The 21,450-nt window shown below is 39.2% G+C and overlaps 1 protein-coding gene across 1 annotated transcript in view; it reads right to left on the bottom strand.

Annotated features, from left to right (window-relative positions):
• LOC115223541 (bone morphogenetic protein 7) overlaps window positions 1–16,786 on the bottom strand; it is a 50,573-nt gene extending 33,787 nt beyond the window's left edge. The window contains exons 1-2 of the mRNA XM_029794175.2: window positions 16,318–16,786; window positions 6,713–7,159 (exon numbers count right to left, since the gene is read on the bottom strand). Coding sequence (XP_029650035.1) covers window positions 6,713–7,127 — 415 coding nt within the window. The 5' untranslated portion in view covers window positions 7,128–7,159; window positions 16,318–16,786. The remainder of the gene's footprint in view (window positions 1–6,712; window positions 7,160–16,317) is intronic.
• Window positions 16,787–21,450: the final 4,664 nt, after the last annotated feature.

Here is a 21,450-nt window from a genome sequence, read left to right on the forward strand (position 1 = left end):
TTAGCCCCTTGTGGGCAATAAAGAAATAAGAAATGTTAGCACGCTGGGCAAAATGCTTAGCGGTATTTCATCTGTCTTTATGTTCTGAGTTCAAATTCTGCCGAGGTTGACTTTGCCTTTCATCTTTTCGGGGTCAATAAATTAAGTACCAGTTGTGTACTGTGGTTGATGCAATCGACTTAATCCCTTTGTCTATCCTTGTTTGTCCCCTCTATGTTTAGCCCCTTGTGGGCAATAAAGAAATAAGAAATGTTAGCACGCTGGGCAAAATGCTTAGCGGTATTTCATCTGTCTTTATGTTCTGAGTTCAAATTCTGCCGAGGTCGACTTTGCCTTTCATCCTTTCAGGGTCGATAAATTAAGTACCTGTTGTGTACTGGGGTTGATGCAATCGACTTAATCCCTTTGTCTATCCTTGTTTGTCCCCTCTATGTTTAGCCCCTTGTGGGCAATAAAGAAATAAGAAATGTTAGCACGCTGGGCAAAATGCTTAGCGGTATTTCATCTGTCTTTATGTTCTGAGTTCAAATTCTGCCGAGGTCGACTTTGCCTTTCATCCTTTCAGGGTCGATAAATTAAGTACCTGTTGTGTACTGGGGTTGACGTAATCGACTTAATCCCTTTGTCTATCCTTGTTTGTCCCCTCTATGTTTAGCCCCTTGTGGGCAATAAAGAAATAAGAAATGTTAGCACGCTGGGCAAAATGCTTAGCGATATTTCATCTGTCTTTATGTTCTGAGTTCAAATTCTGCCGAGGTCGACTTTGCCTTTCATCTTTTCGGGGTCAATAAATTAAGTACCAGTTATGTACTGGAGTTGATGTAATCGACTTAATCCCTTTGTCTATCCTTGTTTGTCCCCTCTATGTTTAGCCCCTTGTGGGCAATAAAGAAATAAGAAATGTTAGCACGCTGGGCAAAATGCTTAGCGATATTTCATCTGTCTTTATGTTCTGAGTTCAAATCTTGTCGAGGTCGACTTTGCTTTTCATTCTTTCAGAATCAATTATTTGAGTACCAGTTGCATACTGGCGTCGATCTAAGTGACTGGCTCCCTCCCCCCAAATTTTGGGCCTTATCCCTAGAGTAGAAAAGAATACATTGTACCAAGATAAGGTGGCGAGGTGGCAGAAACGTTAGCACGCTTTGCGAAATGCTTAGCAGTATTTCAGCTGTCTTTACATTCTGAGTTCAAATTCCGCCAAGGTTGACTTTACCTTTCATTCTTTCGGGGTTGATAAATCAAGTACCAGTTCCATACTGGGATCGATCTTATGGACTGGCGTCCTCTCCAAAAATTTCAGGCCTTGTGCCTAGAGTAGGAAAGAATATGAGGAAGTGAGCTTGTCATGCATGGCTGACCCTGTCCAGATAATTGCTGTGATTTGGTAGAGCAGGGACAAAATGCCTTGTGGTATTTATCTCTTATCTTTTTTTATTTCATCATCATCATCATCACCATCATTTAACACCCATTTTCCATGCTGGCATGGGTTGTTTCAGCCATTACACTAAGGCCATGCTGGAGCATCACCTTTAAGAATTTTTAGTCAAACAAATCAACCCCAGCACTTTTTTTTTTAAGCCTGGTATTTATTCCATTAGTTTCTTTTGCTGAACTGCTAAGTCACATAGATGCAAACACACCAACACCAGTTATCAAGTGGTGGTAGAAGACAAACAGACACAAAGATATACACAGATGTGTGTGTGTGTGTGTGTGTGTGTGTGTGTGTGTGTACAACAGGCTTCCTTCAGTTTCCATCTACCAAATCCATTCACAAGGCTTTGGTCAGCCCAAGGTACTTGCCGAAGGTGCCAAGCAATGGAACTGAATCCAGAACCATTTGGTTAGCAAGCAAACTTCTTATCACACAGCCACAAATTCCCAACCACATGGTTCCAGGTTCAGTCCTAGCCCATGTCAACATGTAAAGCAAATATAAAATGATGACAACCAACATCATCATCATCATGGAGTGGGGGTTCAACTATAACCTCTGGTTGACCAATATTTTGCAAGTGGAATTGACAGACAGATATTGCATCAAAATTCATCATGCATACACACACACGTTCATATGTGTATACATACATATATATGCATGCGTGCACACACACACACACATATATATATATATATATTATATATATATATATATATATATATATATATATATATATGTAGGTCCCGGGTTGATTCGGGGTTAACCACAGTAAATAAGGTACTCAATACATAGCAGAGTAAAATTAATTTATTATATAGAAGGAGCTTCTACAGGACTAGAACTGTTTCATTCAAGAGAAATCTTCAGCTTCCTGAAGATTTCTCTTGAATGAAACAGTTCTAGTCCTGTAGAAGCTCCTTCTATATAATAAATTATTATATATATATATATATAATATATATATATATACTCTTTGCTTTTGAAATGAAGACACACCAACACCAGTTATCAAGTGGTGGTGGGAGACAAACAAACACAAAAATATACACAGATGTCTGTGTACAACAGGCTTCCTTCAGTTATATATATGACAAAGAGTATATATACATATGTATGTATGTATGTCACCGTGACCAACCAGGCTATCAGATGTTGCTACACATCGCTGGTCACAATGCGCTTCGCATTGTTTTAGCCTTCAAATGACGCCACCCCACTGGGTGGCGAGCAGGCCAACAGAAGAAAGAGTGAGAGAAAGTTGTGGCGAAAGAGTACAGCAAGGATCGCCACCACCCCCTGCCGGAGCCTTGTGGTGCTTTTAGGTGTTTTTCGCTCAATAAACACACACAACACCCAGTCTGGGAATCAAAACTGCGATCCTACGACCATGAGTCCGCTGCCTTAACCACTGGGCCATGTATGTATGTATGTATGTATGTATGTATGTATGTATGTATGTATGCATGTGTATATACTCTTTGCTTTTGAAATGAAGATGCATGACATATTTGTTCAACACTGAACTACAGGCATTCAGAATACTGCAAACCAGTCACTGGCCTGCCGATGACCAGTAACTAACAACCCTTTTGTTCACAAAAGGGGACAGAAGAATTTATAAAATAGAAAGGCATGGAATGAAATTTGGATGGAGTTAAGGGGAATTGAGAAACACAAGGCTCGGGTGGAGTGTGTCAACAAAAACGACATATCAGGAAGGACAAATGAACAAACACACATACACACAATATAGTCCCTACAATAGTACAAACACACGTACACACACACACAAGCGCACACAGATGTATGTATATAACTAAACCAGGAGAGGATGTCCTCTCTCTCAGATTACCTCTAAGTAGATCATTTATATCCTGTAGATTTAGTTCATTCACACATTCAGACACACTATTCATTCATTCACCACCAGACACACAGACATAGTAAAGAAATAGACATGTATTTAGAGGAAGTAGTGACCTTGATGATCTGACCTGACCAATAACCACTAACAGGTCAGCTGCTCTCTCCAGAGCGGTGGTGGTGGTGGTGGGGGTATTATTTGACAATACTAACAGCCAAACTGAATGACCTTAATATGAATAAATAGTTGCTGTTGCTTTTGGTGTTTTGTCCCAGGTCAGCCCCCAGTGGACTGTTCCAACTGGCTAATCTCATCTAGGACTACACTACCTAATGTGTCTTTCCTTTGGTTTTTAAAGCTTTTGCCGCAGAAATTAAATATATCCACTCAAAATTTCATCACCCCTAACAGCAGAAAGCAGTTTTTATTCACCAATCTATCTTTTGTTGAGGAATGTCATGCTTGAAATTATTTTTTTGTTGAGATGTGTCAAGTTTATTGCGGCAACATGACTTGAGGAAAAAAATCAAGGATCTTTTCAGTTTGAATGGCAGTTTTTTCTAGCGGTGTCATATGAAATTGTCACCCATAATTATGACCCTAGTATCGATCTATTGCATTTCAATCTGTTATAGGGTTAGGGTTAGGGGTGGGGAAAAGGGTATCTTTTTTTTCTTCACAAATGTAAATAAACCAATCTGTTTCTTAAACGAGGGACATATTCATACGGCACAGAATGCTTTTTACCTCAATAGACGTCAGTGATTGGTTGAAAGTGCAGAAATTGAAGCAAAAAAACAACAAATATCTTACAAACTATAGAATTTTCTCAATAAAGCCAAGAGAAAAAGATGTTTTATAAACACATTCTACCAGTATACGAAGTTTAAAAGTGTTTAGTTACGTGGAAATTATTTTAAAAAACTGCCGTTCAAACCGAAAAGATCCAAAATCAATTCTATTTCTTGGTAGAAGATATTTAACATTATTATTGGAATTATCATGAATTTACAGTTAGATCAAAGTCATTCCATCCATGACTGTCCTACCTTTTTTCCAGATGCACAGAATCCAGGACCACATTATCCAATGCCTCCTATTTTTACTTTAACCCTTTCACTGCAAAAATCAGATATATCCACTCAAAATTTCATTACCCTTAACAGTGGAAAGCAGTTCCATACACCGATCTATCTTTCTGTTGAATGTCATGTTTGAAACTATTTTCTCTTAAGATATGGCAAATTTATTGATGCAACGTGACTTGCAGAAAATACCAATCCTGATTTTTTAAAAGATATTTAACATCATTACTGGCATAAACATGTAATTTAATTTCATAGTGAAAGGGTTAAGGGACTTTGTCAAACCAGTGATCAAAGACACTTCAACCATGACTGTCCTACTTTTTTTTTACTAGTTACACTAAATTCAAGACCACATGATCCAATGCCTCCTATTTTTACTTTAACCCTTTCACTGCAAAAATCAGATATATCCACTCAAAATTTCATTACCCTTAACAGTGGAAAGCAGTTCCATACACCGATCTATCTTTCTGTTGAATGTCATGTTTGAAACTATTTTCTCTTAAGATATGGCAAATTTATTGATGCAACGTGACTTGCAGAAAATACCAATCCTGATTTTTTAAAAAGATATTTAACATCATTACTGGCATAAACATGTAATTTAATTTCATAGTGAAAGGGTTAAGGGACTTTGTCAAACCAGTGATCAAAGACACTTCAACCATGACTGTCCTACTTTTTTTTTTACTAGTTACACTAAATTCAAGACCACATGATCCAATGCCTCCTATTTTTACTTTAACCCTTTTACTGCAGAAATCAGATGTATCCTATCAAAATTTCTTTACCCTTAACTGCGGAAAGCAGTTTCATACACCAATTTATCTTTTGTTGAGGAATGTCATTTTTGGAACTATTTTCTCTTAAGATATGACAAATTTATTGGGGCAACATAAATTGCAGAAAATATCAATTCTATTTTTTTGGTAGATATTTAACATCATCACTGAAACAATTTACAGCTGAAGGGTCAAGGGACCCCATTAACCCTTTTGTTACTAATCCGGCCAAAACCAGCTCTGGCTATGTGGTAAAATGTCTTGTTTTCATAAGTTTTGAATTAAAATATTCCACCAAGCTTTAGTCACAATTTACATTCCTAACACTAGCTTAATAATAACTAAGTTATTTTACTAAATTCTTTGTTATATTTAAAATAATTGAAAGAAACACAGAGCATCTCAAAATAAATACAGTAATGAAAGGGTTAAACCTGTGATCAAAGACATTTCAACCATGACTGTCCTATTTTTTCCCCAAATTTCAGCAGTTTCTTTATAATCTAGCATATAAAGATCACTATTGATTTTACAACCTCCGGATCAAACATTTTTTTTTTTTTGTTTCACTAAGAAATGAACTCTTGTCCAACTCTCCTATCATAACAGAAGTGTTTTGCCAGCAGTGTAATACAAGCAAATCCAATGACCCAGTTTTCAGTGATTTAACTGGACTAAAACTAACATGTTTTTTAGTTCAATACTTCCCTTCAACTGCTTTCTGTTACACTTGCCTTTACAGGTAAAACAACAAAGTAAATTAACAGAATGTGAATAGGGGATAACAACAGGGTATTAATAGGGTAAAATTGGTGTGTTAATGGGGAAAATAATAGAATAAGACAGGATTTTAAAAGAGTAAAATAACAGGGTATTTACAGGGTAAAATAACAGGGTGTTAATAGGATAAAATAAGTATGTTAATGAGGAAAATAACAGGGTTTTGATAGGGTTTTAACATGATGTTAATTGGACAAAATAACAGAATATTAATAGGGTAAGATACCAGGGTGTTACTAAGGTAAAATAATAAGGGTATTAATGGAATAAAGTAACAGAACATTAATAGGGCAAAATAAGTGTGTTAATAGGGAAAGGTACATGGTTATAATAGGGTAAATTAGAGGGTTTTAATAGGATAAGTTGACAGGGTTTTGATAGGATAACTTGACAGGGTTTTGATAGGATAACTTGACAGGGTTTTGATAGGTTAAGTTGACAGGGTTTTGATAGGATAAGTTGACAGGGTTTTGATAGGATAAGTTGACAGGGTTTTGATAAAATAAATTGACAGGGTTTTGATAGGATAAGTTGACAGGGTTTTGATAGGATAAGTTGACAGGGTACTTATTTTATCAACCCCAAAAGGATGAAAGGCAAAGTCAACCGCAGCAGAATTTGAACCCAGAAGCAAAGGAGAGCAAAATGCCACTAAGCATTTTGCCCGGCATGCTAACAATTCTGCCAGATCGATACCTTAAATGATGATGATGATGATAATAATAATAATAATAATAAGTAAATTACTCACCATGGTTGACAAAACTCATGATAACATCAGAACTGTTGAGTTTAGGCATTTCATTTTCTAAAGTTCTGCTGAAGAAGTGGGGGTGTTCATCCTCATCGTCATCTTCAATGGATCCACTGGCACCTGAACCATGCAGCTTATTGTACAGATCAATCATGAAGCGGGGAGCAGAAGTCTCCTTACCGGGAGCTCGTGGTTTCGGTTTGTGGTGTAATCCCATCAAGGTGAGTATTTCTTGTTGAAATTCCTTCTTCACACGATGTGGGATCCGGCTGACCATCACGGACTGTTCCAGGCCGTTGTCGGTGTAGAAACCAGTACTGTCCATCCGAGTGGTCCACACACAAGGAGGCCGACACAACAAACACACCAGCAATACCAGACACAACAAATAGCTGGTCCATGCACCTGCCATCTCTCCTTTTAAATCTCGTTTATGGAAGACACCTGCATTAACGAACAAACATTACAGATTTTAGAAAACTTGACAAGTTTAATAATTAATCTTATTGGATACAGAATTTTAATTATATTGGTCCTAATTTTACCTATGTCTGAAATTGTTAAATTGTATTCTGTAATTTCTTTTCCGTTGTTACTTTTATCATGTGGTTAAGGATATGCTCTGTTTGACAACGTTCTGGTTCATATCACAGAAGGTATTTTGTATTTTTAAGTACATACATACATACACACACATATATATATGCATGCATATATATATGTATGTTTACACACACACACACATATACTCACTGCATGCGCATGTATGTATGTATGTATGTATGTACTGCATGTACAGTAACTTTCCAGTGGCAGATTATGTTGTGTGATAAAAGTATTCTTTCATTTATTCATAAATAAATATAATAGGCGCAGGAGTGGCTGTGTGGTAAGTAGCTTGCTAACCAACCACATGGTTCCGGGTTCAGTCCCACTGCGTGGCATCTTGGGCAAGTGTCTTCTGCTATAGCCCCGGGCCGACCAATGCCTTGTGAGTGGATTTGGTAGACGGAAACTGAAAGAAGCCTGTCATATATATGTATATATATATATGTGTGTGTTTGTATGTCTGTGTTTGTCCCCCTAGCATTGCTTGACAACCGATGCTGGTGTGTTTACGTCCCCGTCACTTAGCGGTTCGGCAAAAAAGAGACCGATAGAATAAGTACTGGGCTTACAAAGAATAAGTCCCGGGGTTGATTTGCTCGACTAAAGGCGGTGCTCCAGCATGGCCGCAGTCAAATGACTGAAACAAGTAAAAGAGTAAAAGAGTAATATACACACACATACATCCATTTTTACATACGTATGTGCACACACTGACACACACACACACATATATATATATACAAACAACCAGACATACACACATATGCATGCATAAATACAAACACACACACACATCAGCAAACAGGTAGAAAACATAAAAGAATGTAGTACATCATCTACAAAAAGACAGACAGAGGGCTTCCATCTCTCTCTTTCTCTCTCTCTCTCTATATATATATATTTTTTATTTTTATTTTATTTTTATTTTATTTAGTTTCAGCTCACAAGCTGTGGCCATGCTGGGGCACCGCCATTATATATATATATATATATATATATATATATATATGAGGAAAGGAGACCCCCTTTGGTCATGAATGAGCATGGGATTGGACCTTGAAAGTTACCCTCCTAGGTACAAGTCTGGGCAAGGTTGCTTTTTATGGAAGACTAGCAGTCGCCCATGCATGCCGGCCTCCCCTCTCCATGCCACCAGTGTTATCCAAGGGAAAGGCAAAATCTGATACAGCTTGGCACCTGTGACGTCGCAACTCATTCTACAGCTGAGTGAACTGGAGCAACGTGAAGTAAAATGTCTTGCTCAAGAACACAACACACAGCCCGGTCCAGGATTCAAACTCACAACCTCACAATCGTAAGCTCAACGCTCTAACCACTGAGCCATGCACCTTCACACACACACATATATATTCTTTTCTTTATTTCTTTTACTTGTTTCAGTCATTTGACTGCAGCCATGTTAGAGCACCACCTTAAAGGGATTTTTTTAGTCAAAGAAATTGACCCCAGGACTTGTTCTTCATAGACTTTTTTATGGCTGGATGGCCTTCCTGTTGCAAATCTTCACCAGTCTCCAGGCAAAGTAATACTTCCCCATGGCCAGACATGTTTCCACAGAAAACTTGAGAAAGGCACTCTAAGTGTCAAGTGTCAAGACAAAGGGACAGAAACACACACATACATACATACATACACAAATGATCAAACAGACTCCAAAGAAGCTGGTGTTGACCTGATTGGTAAGATTTATATTATGTAGCAAAATAGATAAAAAGAGCACAATAAACACTAAAAATGCAGACAATAGACTCCTTCAAATGCTGGGGGGGGGGGGGTAAGTAGAAATAGTAGATAGCTTCTGTTACCTAGGAGATCAAGTTAGCAGTGGTGAAGGGAGTTCTGTAAGTGTGGTTGCTAGAATAAGAACAGGCTGAGCAAAGTTCAGAGAGCTTCTACCTTTGTTGGTAACTAAGGGCTTCTTCCTCGGAGTGAAAGGCAGATTGTATGATGCCTGTGCACACACAGCTAAGTTACATGGTTAGTGAAACATGGGCTTTGACTACAGAGGAAATGTGAAGGGTTGAAAGAAATGTAGCTAGCCTGCTCTGCTGGATGGATAATGTTGGTGTGCACGCACACAACAGAGTGTAAAGGATTCAAGAGGAAAACTGGATATAAGAGGCATCAGATATTGAGTGCCAGAGAGAAGACTGCACTGGTTTGGTCATGTGATGTGTATGGATGAGGACAGCTGCATAAAGGAGTGCTGTGTTCTAATTGTGGAGGGTACCTGTGGAAGGGGTAGACCCAGGAAGACGGGGGATGAAGTGGGCCTCACTGAGGAATTGAAAGGGGACCAGGAGATGTGGCAATTTGCTGTACTTGATAAGACGCGTCAAGCTAAGTAAAATCTCTATCTCCCATACATCCAGGCTTATCCTTTTAGGTGCCAGTGCCACTTAAAAAGCGCCCATGGTGGTGCTGTGTTAATGCACCTGTGCCAGTGCTGCATAAACACATTCAAGCCAGTAGCAGGTAAAAAGCACATTCTGTTAGGTGGTTGGCATTAGGAAAGGCATCCTGCCATAGAAACCATACCACAACAGACAGTTGGAGTCTGGACAGCACCCAGCTAGCCAGTGCCATGTCAAACTGTCCAACCCATGCCAGCATGGAAAGAGGATGTTAACCAATGACGATGAACTCGTTGTGGGGGAATGGAAAATCCAATGTTTCAGACAGAGCCCTTCGTCAGGGAAAAGTTGAAAGAAGAGAAATTAATGAGATGCAACGGGGTTTTACATTTTATCTCTTTTATCTTTTCTTTACTTGTTCCATTCATTAGACTGAGGCCATGCTGGAGCATCACCTTGAAGAGTTTCAATGGAATGAATTGACCCCAGTACTTTTTTTTCCTTAAACCTAGTACATATTCTATCAGTCTCTTTGCTGAACTGTGGGAATGTAAACAAACCAACACTGGTCATCAAGCAGTAGAGGGGACAAACAGGGAAAAAAGACACATGCATACATATAAAATACAGGATTCTTTGAGTTTCTGTTTACCAAATCCATTTACAAGGCTTTAGTCGGCCTGAGGCTAGAGTAGAAGACACACTGAGATTGAACCCAGAACTATGTGATTGGGAAGCAAACTTCTTACCACACAGCCACACCTGCCTCCACAGGTTGGTGTTAGGAAGAGCATCCAGTCAAAGGAACCTTGCCAAAACACAACTGGAGCCTGGTGCAGCTCTCTGGCTAACCAGTTCCTATTAAACCATTCAACCAATGCCAGCATGGAAAAGCAGACATTAAATGATGATGATGAAGATGATAGATAAATATATCAGTCACTGTAAAGTGGTTGGCATTTGGAAGGGCATCCAGCTGTAAAAAATCATGCCAAAACTGACCTCGCTTGTGCTGGTGCCATGTAAAAAGCACTCAGTCCACTCTGCAGGATGGTTGGTGCTAGGAAGGACATCCAGCCATAAAAACTGTGCCAAAACAGACACAGAAGCCTAGTGCAGTCTTCAGCCTGGCCAGTGCCATGTCAAACTGTCCAACCCATTCCAGCATGGAAGGCGGATGTTAAACAATGATGATGGTGATGGCTTGCTTGTTTTCTTCAAATTATAAAATTGTTACAATATTATCATTATTACTATTATTATTATTATTATTATTATTGGCACCTGTGCGGGTGGCACGTAAAAAGCACCCACTACACTCACGGAGTGGTTGGCGTTAGGAAGGGCATCCAGCCGTAGAAACACTGCCAGATCAGACTGGGCCTGATGCAGCCTTCTGGCTTCACAGACCCCAGTTGAACCGTCCAACCCATGCTAGCATGGAAAGCGGACGCTAAACGATGATGATGATTATTATTATTATTATTATTAAGACAATGAGTTGGCAGAACCGTTAGCATGCCAGGCAAAATGCATAGAAGCATTTCTTCCATCTTTACGTTCTGAGTTCAAACTCCACCAAGGCCGACTTAGCCTTTCGTCCTTTTTCATCGATAAATTAAGTACCTGTGAAACATTGGGGACAATGTAATCGATTAGTCCACTACCCCAAAATTTCAGGCCTTGTGCCTTTAGCAGAAATTATTATTATTATTATTGAGTGAGAGAGCAGTGCATGCCATCAAAGTGACACTGGGGTACAAATATATGAAGCCCAGTATACCCATCATGACTACCCGTCTGATAAGGGTACACCAGGCACATACATCACAACCATATGTGCACGACATGGTGATCTCATAACAAGATAAACAGCGCATGACCTTGCGGGTGGGGCCAAGTTAGATTTTCTTCTGGTTGGGTAACCCATCCCACTCAAAAGGTCCCTGATTAAGGGTTGTTTAAGGATGTTGAATGAAACACCCATGTTTCCAGAGGTGAATCATTCAAACCCCAAAGAATCCCTCTCAACACATGGCTATGATGCTCCCCCACTACTTCTACTCGTGATCAGAGATGCACATATCGTCAGCCACTAAGGGACATGCTCAACTGGTTACGGTCAAACAACTGACAAGCAAATCTGTGGTATTGAGCAGAATATTTGCTGTAGCCCATCTTTTATACCAAGACAAAACAATGTACATAACACTTCCAGTCAGTTAAGATCAGAAGCCATGAGAGCCGCTGCCTGGTATTATTATTATTATTATTACCACCACCTCTCACCCAATAAACCAACCACAGATTACGTTTCTCTGGTGTTTTTGATATTAAATCTGTCTACCTCTATATATTCATTCATGTAATATTCAACACGTGTATATAATTTGACAATGCTCCGAGTGAACATGAAAAACATGTACTTCCTTGCTCTTATCTCTTACAACATTTTTAAAACCGTTTGTTTATTTCTATTCTTTACTCTTCCCATACTTAATCAAGATTCCTACAAACACATGCTTTGTTTGGGTCACAGACTTACAAGAGAAAGAGAGAGAGAGAACTCAGACCAACAACAGGATAATGTAGTGTTGAGGCTTACCCCCAACGTTTTTAGGAACAACACATGTGGGCATCATACCACTATTCATAGATATAATGTTTACTACCAGTGATGGATTAACCATTAGGCAAATAGGCATGTGCTTAAGGCATCAAGGGAAGGGGGCATCACAGAAATGGTAAATGGTTAACAGCACAAAAGAAATCACTTTAACCCTTTAGTATTTAAACCTTTAGTGTTTAAACCGGCCATACCAGGCCAAAATTGTCTTCCTGTTTTATGCTCAAACCAGCCAGCTCTGACCTCTCACACCTACCCTACAAAGTCATTCTAAAAATAAACAGGGACATCATCAAAATCTCAGAGTTACAAGATGCTGTACAATTAATTTAAAACAATGTGATTAAACAGGCTTTACATTTGACAGAGTAATCTGAATGCTAAAGGGTTAAACCAGCCATATCCGGCCAAAATAGCTAATCTGTTTTATGTTCAAACTGACCAGATCCAGGCTCTCACACCTACCCTACAATGTTATTCTACATTAAGTAATTACACCATCAAGATCTTGAAGATATGAGATAATGCATGATTAATTCAAATCAATGGGAATCAATAAGCATTATGTTTGATAGAATAATCTGAATACTAAAGGGTTTGCTAAAATAATATTCGAATCATAGCTGTGACCAATATCAGCGCCAGTTGACTGGCACCTGTGCTGGTGGCACATAAAAAGCACCACTCAAGCATGTGGCCGATGCCGGTGTCACATCAATGGCACCCATGCTGGTGTCATGTAAAAAGCACCTACTACATTCTTGGAATGGTTGGCATTAGGAAGGGCATCCAGCCATAGAAGCCATGCCAAACCAGATTGGAACCAGCTCACCAGTTTTCAGTCAAACTGTCCAACCCATACCAGCATAGAAAGCAGATGCTAAATGATGATGATGATTTGACTGGAAAAATTCATTTTCTGGTTTATTATTGGTTATATTTTGAATTACATAGAATTAGGGGTCCAACACCTTTTAAGGGCTTAGAGTTTCTATGGGTTTTAATTCAGCCCTGATTACTATACATGAGCTTCTAGCTAAATCCATACTATACATATGATTTTTTAAAATTAGGTCCAATCGTGGAACCATACAACGGTATATATGTACTTCATTTGGGTTTCTAGCTGTGCTCATATGCTAGTTGTATGGCCATGGAATGTCAATAGATAACACTTGGTACTGAGATCTCACGGTGAATAATATCTGTGATAAAAGATATTAGTTATAATAAAGACAATTTCACATTAATCTAATGGGTTACTCTATACCAGTGCTTTTCAAACTTTTTTCTAAAGCGGAACCCCAAGGAAACATTCCACTGGCTCGAGGAACCCTTGTGCAATAATTTAATTGTCTTATGCACACATATCTGCACAGGAGAATTAAAAATTACTGTCGATTTTAGCATTTTTGTAACTTCTTGCGGAACCCCTGGACTATACTGGCGGAACCCTGGTTGAAAACCACTGCTCTATACTTTTGTAGAATACAAATTTATTATTAACGTAAGGGGTATCAGCCATCTGAATGTGGCTAGCCACTGGGGAGGTGTGTTACTGATGCTTTTAGCCCCAGGCGATCAACGCCACCAGAAGGACTTTAGACACCATCTCAGTGTCCTTGTGTTACTTGCAAAGGGAGGTCATCCTCCCTCGAAGACCCGAGTATTACATACGGACTATAGTTTCAAGGTAATTGCCTCTTGTCAACGCATGGTAAGCACTGGTCTTCGATGAAGGAGTCCCCTCGCAAGTAATATATAATGTTTTTCACAGTAACCACAAGAATGTTGTTGACAGTGACTTCAAAGTTTCAGCCAACTGAGCCACATTGTTTTACTCCTTTACTTGTTTCAGTCATTTGAATGTGGCCATGCTGGAGCACCGCCTTTAATCGTGCAAATCGACCCCAGGACTTATTCTTTGTAAGCCCAGTACTTATTCTATCGGTCTCTTTTGCTGAACTGCTAAGTTACGGGGACGTAAACACACCAGCATCGGTTGTCATGCAATGTTGGGGGGACAAACACAGGCACACAAACATACACACACACATACATACATATATATACAATGGGCTTCTTTCAGTTTCCGTCTACCAAATCCACTCACAAGGCTTCGGTCAGCCCGAGGCTATAGTAGAAGACAATTGCCCAAGGTGCCATGCAGTGGGACTGAACCCGGAACCACACAACCACTCTTATGCCTATACATATATCATGATCATCATTTAACGTGCATTGTCCATGCTGGCATGGATTGGAAGGTTTGATCAAGTCTGGCAAGCTGGAAGGCTGCACCAGACTCCAGTCTGATTTGACATGGTTTCTATATATATATATGATCAACTCAAAGCATTTAGTACCAGACAAAAGTATGCAGGACATGAGCAGCACTCAAGTCTCACTTTCCAAGCCACACTCAAGGCTTGCACCAAACAACTGTACACATTCTACAGAAATCGTGGCTTCATTGGTTTCTGCAAGAATATGTTGTCGTTATTACTTCTTACAACCATGAAAATATTTTAAAGACTAGACAAACACAATGAGATCGTTTTTTAAACGTTAGACAAAAAAACAAGATTGTCTTTTAAGCATTAGACACACAAGTCTTTCGTCGTTTTGCTCTTCTTCCACTCTTAATCTTTTAGTCGCAATATCTATACACCACAACCAGTATATATAACAAAGTTGGCATTCCTTCGGTATTGGTACACAACGTCATTCACCCACACAACCTTCCCTCATGACATAGATAAAGAGGGTAAGTTGAATGAGTGTGAATGACGTCGTCTCCTCATACCAATACTCTGTAGACCAATATCGAAGGATCGCCAGTTAATCTATTTAGCAACCAGTGTATATAATATTTTTTTAGAAAACGCTTTTCACTAAAAAGTTTCGAGTTAAACAATAGAACGAGTGGAAACTAGTGGTGAAGACCTTCTGGAAGAATAAACATTCAGAGTGGAATGAAAATAGATTCATCTTAAATTCCTTTAACAGCAGGGATATATATACATGTGGGTGTGTGTGGGTGTGTAGGGGGGTGCGTGCATGGTGATGGTGGATTTTGTTCCACGACGAGGATTCAGGTGTTCGATCAAACGAAATACCTGCTCCTGAATTAACTTATGTGGCTGAGTATTCCATAGAAACGTGTACCCTTGAAGTAAGTGTTGGGTAGAATCATCGATTCCTATTCAGTTACAGGTACCGATCCACCCGACGGAGCTTCTGTGCAATTTCCGTCAACTAAATTTCACTTGCATGGAATGAGTGGAGCCGAGGCAGTGGTATTGAACGAAAGGCATAATGGTTACGAAGCGAACTTCTTAACCATTTAGCCCATACAAAGGTCTGCAGTTGTGTACATGTGCATGTGAATATATAGATATATCGATAGATAGATAGATAGATAGATAGATAGATAGATAGATAGATAGATAGATAGATAGATAGTATATATTATACTATTGTATTGTGTATAAACGGAAATCTCCGTTTTTGTGTTTTATTCATTAAAAAAAGGCAACAAGTAAGGTTTGTTTCGAGAATTTCCCGGTTCAATGTTTTTCTTTTCCAATGAAGTGTGTCGAATTTTCAACCAAAAAAACCAAAATCCGACGAAGTTGGAGAGCAATGATAAAAATAACAAACATGATGTGAAAGGGGACTGTCGTAATGAGAGAGATATTTTGTTGTTGTTTAGCTTCATAGCTTGGAATTAAAGACAGTCCAGCCGTGTCCATCGCGTCTTTTTTAAAGACTACATCATCAGATATGCCGTTGTCTTATTTGAAACAATCAGATTTGATTTGAGGGCGATCTGGCTACTATATTTTAGATCGACGGACCACGAGGGTTGGTTCTGGCTGTTGTTGTCGTTCTTGTGAATGAAAAGACACACATTTGCACAAAGTGTTGCACAAAGACATTTAAAAGATAAACAAATGTATTTAGTAAATATGTAGAAACTTCATACAGACCTACACATACATAAAGTTGTTGCTGTTGGAACACTTGTTATTGCAGCTGCACCTGTACCATCCACCAATGCGTCGTTATGTGATGCACCTTCGCACTTCTATATCAACAACTGAGCAGAACCAGCCTCGATTTCGACTCAGCTTTGATTGATCTGTTTGTTTTTTTTTTTTTATGGTGATGATGAGGGTGGTGGTGGCGGTATTGATACCTTTACCTCTTTTATGACTTCTATACTCTTACTATTACCCCTACCATTAGCAACCCGCTACCTTGAGGTACGGCTGTTGACGTAGTCGTAGGAGGAGGAGGAGTACGTTGGGAAAAGAAACGGCAGTACTATCGCTGATGGTGATGACGATGATGATGATGGTAGTGTGTGTGTGTGATAGAAGGTAACGTAGACGGAGTAAGGAAGGAGGAAGAGGAGAGGTAATGTAACTGGTGTTATTTGTTCAACATTGAGGAAGTGGGGTACAATGCTGAAAGGTAAAGGTAAGAGTAGTAATAAGAGTAGGAGTAGCGGTAGGAGAAGCGGTGCTGTTACATTTCTTTCGAGGTAGCAGTAACGAGTGCGGTACTTCTTGGGGTGGAGTAATAGTAAGAGTAGTGGGAGAAGTACTTACTCTGGTGGGAGATATTGGTGGTGGTGGAGGCGGGGGTAATAATAAGAATAAGGCAGTGGTGGAGTAGGAGGAGGAGGAGACCGACTGCTGTGAGTGTAAGGAAGAGTAGTGCTTAATGTAGAAGTAGTGGGGAATGGTATTAGTAGAAGTGGTTATTGTTTGGCTTCTGTATCATTCTTGGTTGGGAAAGTTTTAGGACCTTCTTGTCCTCTGCTATAGTATCCTCCAGTTTTTGGGGTTTTTTTTTTATTTTAGGCATCGGTAGTGTTTTGTAAGAATTTGGTTATTACTTCTAGCAAGTCGAGCGACATCGAAAACGTCCCTCGTCAGATTGAAATAAAGAATGATGACGGTGGAGGTGGTGTTGAGAATGCTGCAATAATTAGAAGTGGTGGCTACTGACCTAACGCGAGTACCTCCACTTTTGACCTGCAACAAACAGCAGCCAAATCTTCAAATTACACCTTTACTGTCTTAAGAAGGAATATATTTTATACTGTGGTTATAGATAAGAAGATTACGACAGGGTGGTCAGGAGGGGTTACAACTTTCATCATTAGATCTATTGGATAGACATTACCCACGGTAGCCGTGAGTTGGAGGAGGTGTGGTAGTGATAGCAATAGGTAGGAGTAATGGTAAACTCGTACATATGTTGTAAGAATTAGAAGGGGGCAAAAGAAGTGAGGGGAGCCGTAGAGGAGAGGATGAGGAATGAGAAAGAATGCTTTCCTCAAGTTTCGTCAAACTTTACCCTTTTCTTCCTCCACCTGTTTCCTCCGTTTCTCTCCTTTTCTTCCCCCCACCGCCACCGCCACGTTCTCTCTTCCTTCCTCCAACAATCTCCCACCCTTTGCTTTGTACGTTGTTACTCTTATTGGTATAATTGAACAAAAGAGTTGTGGTTGAGTACCCTCCCTCTGCAATCTGCTACCCTGACATCTCGATTTCTATTCTCAGTCTTTCAGTATAAATCAGTGATTCCCGATTGGGGTTCACATGACCCTTAGGTGAGGCGGGGTCCATATAAGATTTTATTGTTAAAATACACAAACAATTTTAAGAGTATTCCGATACAATTCCCAATAATATTTAATCATAAAAATATAATAGGTATTTTTTAAACATTGAATTATAAGAGTCGCCTAAATAAAACTGGAATTAAAGGAGTTTGTAAGTGAAAGCTCGTTGAGAATCACTTGGTGTAAATCAGTTTATGTTCTCAACAAAGTCGTGGACACACCCAACATAGCATTCACTCCTTTTGTACTAAGAATAACTTTTCTAATTAAAAACTGGGTATTTCTTCCTTGAAATCAACTTGTATGTTCCTGGGGTTGTTGTTTTTGCATCGCCCCAGACGAACCTTGATTAAGTTGATCTCCGATCAAAGGCATTCCAGCCGTAACAGTATCATTCTCTACAGAAGAAGAGGGCATAGTAAAGATGATGTTGCTGGTGGTGGTGGTGATGACATGCTGTTGTGTGACCCCAGGTCAATTCTGATTAAGCAGCCCTATGACAAACAAATAATTGGTCAAACAAAAAAGCGTGTCACCTGAATTCATCTTCCTTGATACACCATGTCATGTCTGTCAAACAGACGACCATCTTGCACACTCTGATATGCAATAATGAACAGTGTTGGCTTCAGTACGACAGTGCAGACATATTGCTCTGACAACACTGCCCTGTCTATTTTATTATATTCTAGCATTAGCCACCGCAGAGGTGGGCAAGGTGGACTCAGCCAGAACGTGACAGTTGCTCTTCAACTGCACCTGTATTACTGGTGGTGTTTCCCCTGGTAGCATAACTGGTGAGGGGGACAATAGTCACCGGCAATGCTTTTGTGGGGATGGCATTTTTGGATCTGCTGTATAAGCCTCTACAGGGTCACAGCTAGCAGGGCTGACCAACTTAAGGGCTGTCTCAGGTGACACACACTCTAGCTATGTCACTGATGCTCTCCCATATGTAATTCATGGGTGTGGGGCAACTCAACAAAGCTGTTGATGTTGCAGCAGTTTCTATATGTCCCTTGTGTTTGTCCAGACTGAACTGGAGAAATATTGTTTTAAGAACATTGTTGTTTACAATACAATAGAGTATTTATTGAATCTGTGCTAAAGTGTTAGGAGCTGGTTTCCTATGTAGTAGCAGGGACTGCTCAGGGTTGAACAAAGGCACAAATGTTACTGTGTAGTAAGAAGCTTGCTTCCCAACCACGTGGTTCCTGGTTCGGTCCCACAGTGTGACACATTGGGTATGGGTCTTCTACTATAGCCTTGTGTGTGTGTGAAGGCATATGCCCCAGTGGTTAGGTGGTTAGAGGTGTTACATTCCTAATTGTCAGATTATGGTTTTAAATCTCAGAACAGCTGCACATTGTGTTCTTGAGCAAAACACTTCATTTTACATTGATCCCATCCACCCAGCTGTAAATGGATAACCCTGCATTGGACTAGCCTTCTGATCAGGAGGAATGTTGGCCTGCTCACCTAACCAGCAGGGTAGTATCATTCGAAAGCTAAGACAATGCAAAGTGCATTGTGACCAACAATGTATAACAACATCCAATAGTCTGGTCAAGAACTATATATATATATATATATAATATATGTTTATCAAGTACTAAAGGTTGTCGAGGTTATATAGGATCTGGTCCAAATGATAACATATATATCATTTCATTTGATACATATATAATATATATATATATATATTATATATATATATATATTATATATATATATGTATATACACACATATATATACAAGGTTTGATCAATAAGTATCCAAACTGTTGCCATAGTAACGAAGCTAGACTACACTGAGTGAAGCCGCTTGGCAAAGAGTGACCTTAAACTCTGCTTTGCATGCACACTAAGTTTTAACATTCTAGCTCACTTCCGCTATTTACAGCACTGCTTGGAAGGAACATGTGTAGTGTGTGATCATTGCAGTGACCATGACAAAGTTGTCATGGCAATAATTGCTCAGGGGCCTATGCAAAATTACAGAAAATGTATGGAGAGGAGTGTATGAGCCGCACACAAGTGTCCGAGTGGTTCAGACGTTTCTAAGATGACCCCAAAAATCTTGATATTGACAAACGTTCTGGGAGACCTGCAACCAGCAGAACGGAGAAAAACATTGCAGATGTGCATGCAGCTGTGAGGGGAAATCATTGAATCATTATCCATGAGTTATCAGAGGATGTACAGATTAGTTATGGTTCAGTTCAGTCCATTATCACTGAAGATTTGGGTATGAGACGTGTGTCTGCCAAGTTTGTGCTAAAACTGCTTTCAGCTAACCAAAAAGACACTCGGGATTTCAGTTACACAAGATCTTGATTGTGTCGAGAATGATGAAAACTTTTGAAAGTATTGCATAGGCCTCTGAGTAGATATCACCAAGTTTTTGGCAAAATTTGATGCAGATTCTCTGCTCAACTTTCTCTGTAATGGTCAATGCCATGATCACAACTACACACCTTACTTCCAAGCACTGCTGTAAACAGCAGAAGTGAGCTGTGCATTTGTGCATCTTTGTCCCTCCACCATCGCTTGACAACTGATGTTAGTGTGTTTGCATCCCCATAACTTAGCAGTTCGGCAAAAGAGACTGATCGAATACTACCAGGCTTACAAAGAATAAGTCTTGGGGTCAATTTTTTTCCACTAAAGGTGGTGCTCTAGCATGGCCACAGTCAAACAACTGAAACAAATAAAAGAATAAAAGTATATATATATATAAATATGTGTGTGTGTATATATATATATATATATATATATATATATATATACTTTCTCCTTGTTATTTACATCCATTTTCTTCTCGTATATAATCTAAACTACAGTTTATACCCACCAAACTACCTGCTACCATACAACTTTACAAAGGACTGTACCTACTCAGGTAATCACCAGGAGCACCTTTGGATTTAATTATGCCTTAGAGATTTTAAACTCTCCTAACTGATACCTACACTACATATATATATATATATATATATATATATATATATATATATATATATATATAACGGTAAAATATATTAAATAATTTATTACCAGTAGTCTCCATGTGTAATAAAAGTCATAAGATGTAAATATTTGTTTATCAGAGTGTATTTATATTCTGATAAACAAATATATATACATACACACACGCACACATAACCGACATCTTGTAATTGTCTATGTTAAACAATCTCCTGTTGTTGCATATTATTCAATGTGCTTAGCCAGAACCTGAATTATAGTAGAATGCTTGTAAGGTATCTGTCCTATCCCTTCATACAATATATATATATATATTGTATGAGTAGTTAACAGGAAATGGGAGTTGAAAGTTTTACTGATGACTGTAGCCATGACAAAGGTGTATGTGAGAAGCCGTTTTGTCTTCCCAGTCATCAAGTATTCTTTGTGTGTAATGTGGAGTAGTGCAATGGCTTTGTGTATGGGGAGGTGGGCCTGCAATCCCTGTTGTGAGATTGGG

The sequence above is a fragment of the Octopus sinensis genome, linkage group LG23 (assembly GCF_006345805.1).
Source record: "Octopus sinensis linkage group LG23, ASM634580v1, whole genome shotgun sequence".
Classification (NCBI taxonomy): domain Eukaryota; kingdom Metazoa; phylum Mollusca; class Cephalopoda; order Octopoda; family Octopodidae; genus Octopus; species Octopus sinensis.